The 1,458-nt window shown below is 40.9% G+C and overlaps 1 protein-coding gene across 2 annotated transcripts in view; it reads left to right on the top strand.

Moving 5' to 3' along the window:
• The window catches only part of WIPF2 (WAS/WASL interacting protein family member 2), a 62,989-nt gene that overhangs the window by 45,242 nt on the left and 16,289 nt on the right, over window positions 1-1,458 (top strand). For both annotated transcript variants that reach the window (XM_008067043.1, XM_021717080.1), the window contains one exon: window positions 1,194-1,326. In XM_008067043.1, coding sequence (XP_008065234.1) covers window positions 1,194-1,326 — 133 coding nt within the window. The remainder of the gene's footprint in view (window positions 1-1,193; window positions 1,327-1,458) is intronic.

Genomic DNA, 1,458 nt, shown 5'->3' on the forward strand with positions numbered 1-1,458 from the left:
AGTTCCAGCTACTTGGAAGGCTGAGGCAGGAGGATCGCCGGAGCCCAGCAGGTTGAGGCTGTGGTGGCCGGGAACGGCCACTGCACTCTAGTCTGGGTGACAGAGTAAGACTCCAACTCAAAAAAATAAATAAATAAAAGGAGGTAGGTGCAAGATGAAGGACTTGAAAAGAAGCATGATGTTATTGAAAGAGGCTGTTGGGAAAGTGGAAAAGGCATGGGACTCTGAAGCAATCAGATCACATTCAGATCTTGGCTCTTTGTTTACTAATCATATGACATTAACTATCCTAAGCCTTTATTTCCTTGTATTTGGAATGGAAATAATATAGTCTATAGCACTGTTTAGAGCATAAATTGAAGTGATAGAAAGAAAATAGGGTATACTAGTTGAGATAAGATGAGGTATAGGTCACTGTTGAGGTTTGGATTCTTGCTTTACTATTTACTAGTTGCTGTCCCTGGGAACTGGCTATTTACTTCCTGGCCCATGCTTTCCAAATAGAGATAATGATAGTAATATCTTTCTCATAGGGCTCTATTAAGATTTTTAAAGTTTTAAAATTATTTAATAATAAATAACTGATAGTAATTAAATAAAATAATTAAAAATTTTTTCTTATAGCAAACTTGCACATATGCATTTCAAAATTTAAATGAGATATTGCAAGTAATGTTCTTCACACAATAACTGAGGCAGAGTAGGGACTGATAAATGGTTGCCTTGGCCGGGCACGGGTGGCTCAAGCCTATAATCCTAGCTTTTTGGGAGACTGAGGCGAGAGAATTGCCTGAGCCCATGGGTTTGAGACCATCCTGGGCAAATTGGTGAAACCTCGTCTCTACAAAAAAAAAAAAAATGTTTACCTTAATGATGATGGTACGTAGAAATTGTCTAACACTCAAAGCCTAGCACATAGATAACTCAGTAAGTATTAGTGCAGGTCTTCCATCAGAGCTACTGAATAGGAAGGTAGAACAGAACTGAATAGGAAGATAGAACAGAGGGTAGAACAGGAGAAAAAAAGACACTTGAGAAGAATGATAATCATTGTTAATGCTACTTGGCACATATATCTAATGCAGGTAGACAGGCATCTCACGGAATCCAGTTTGGTTTAAGTCATTCATTTATCCCAAGCTTGTGATGAAAGGGAGTGTTGAGAGTGAACTTACATTTCCCCTTTCCTCCAGGCAAACACAGAGCCACCCAAGCTGAGCAGAGATGAGCAGCGGGGTCGAGGAGCCCTCTTACAGGACATTTGCAAAGGGACCAAGCTGAAGAAGGTGACCAGCATTAGTGATCGGAGTGCTCCCATCCTCGAGAGTGAGTCTAAGCTTCGTTTCCTTGTGAACCAGCAGGATACCTGGACTGACTCAGAGACTTGGTCGGGTTGTCATTTTTTTTTTTTTGAGTTGGAGTCTCACTCTGTCACCCAGACTGGAGTGCAGTAGCCGC

The sequence above is a fragment of the Carlito syrichta genome, unplaced genomic scaffold (genome assembly GCF_000164805.1).
Source record: "Carlito syrichta isolate Samal-C Ts95f unplaced genomic scaffold, Tarsius_syrichta-2.0.1 Scaffold309274, whole genome shotgun sequence".
Classification (NCBI taxonomy): domain Eukaryota; kingdom Metazoa; phylum Chordata; class Mammalia; order Primates; family Tarsiidae; genus Carlito; species Carlito syrichta.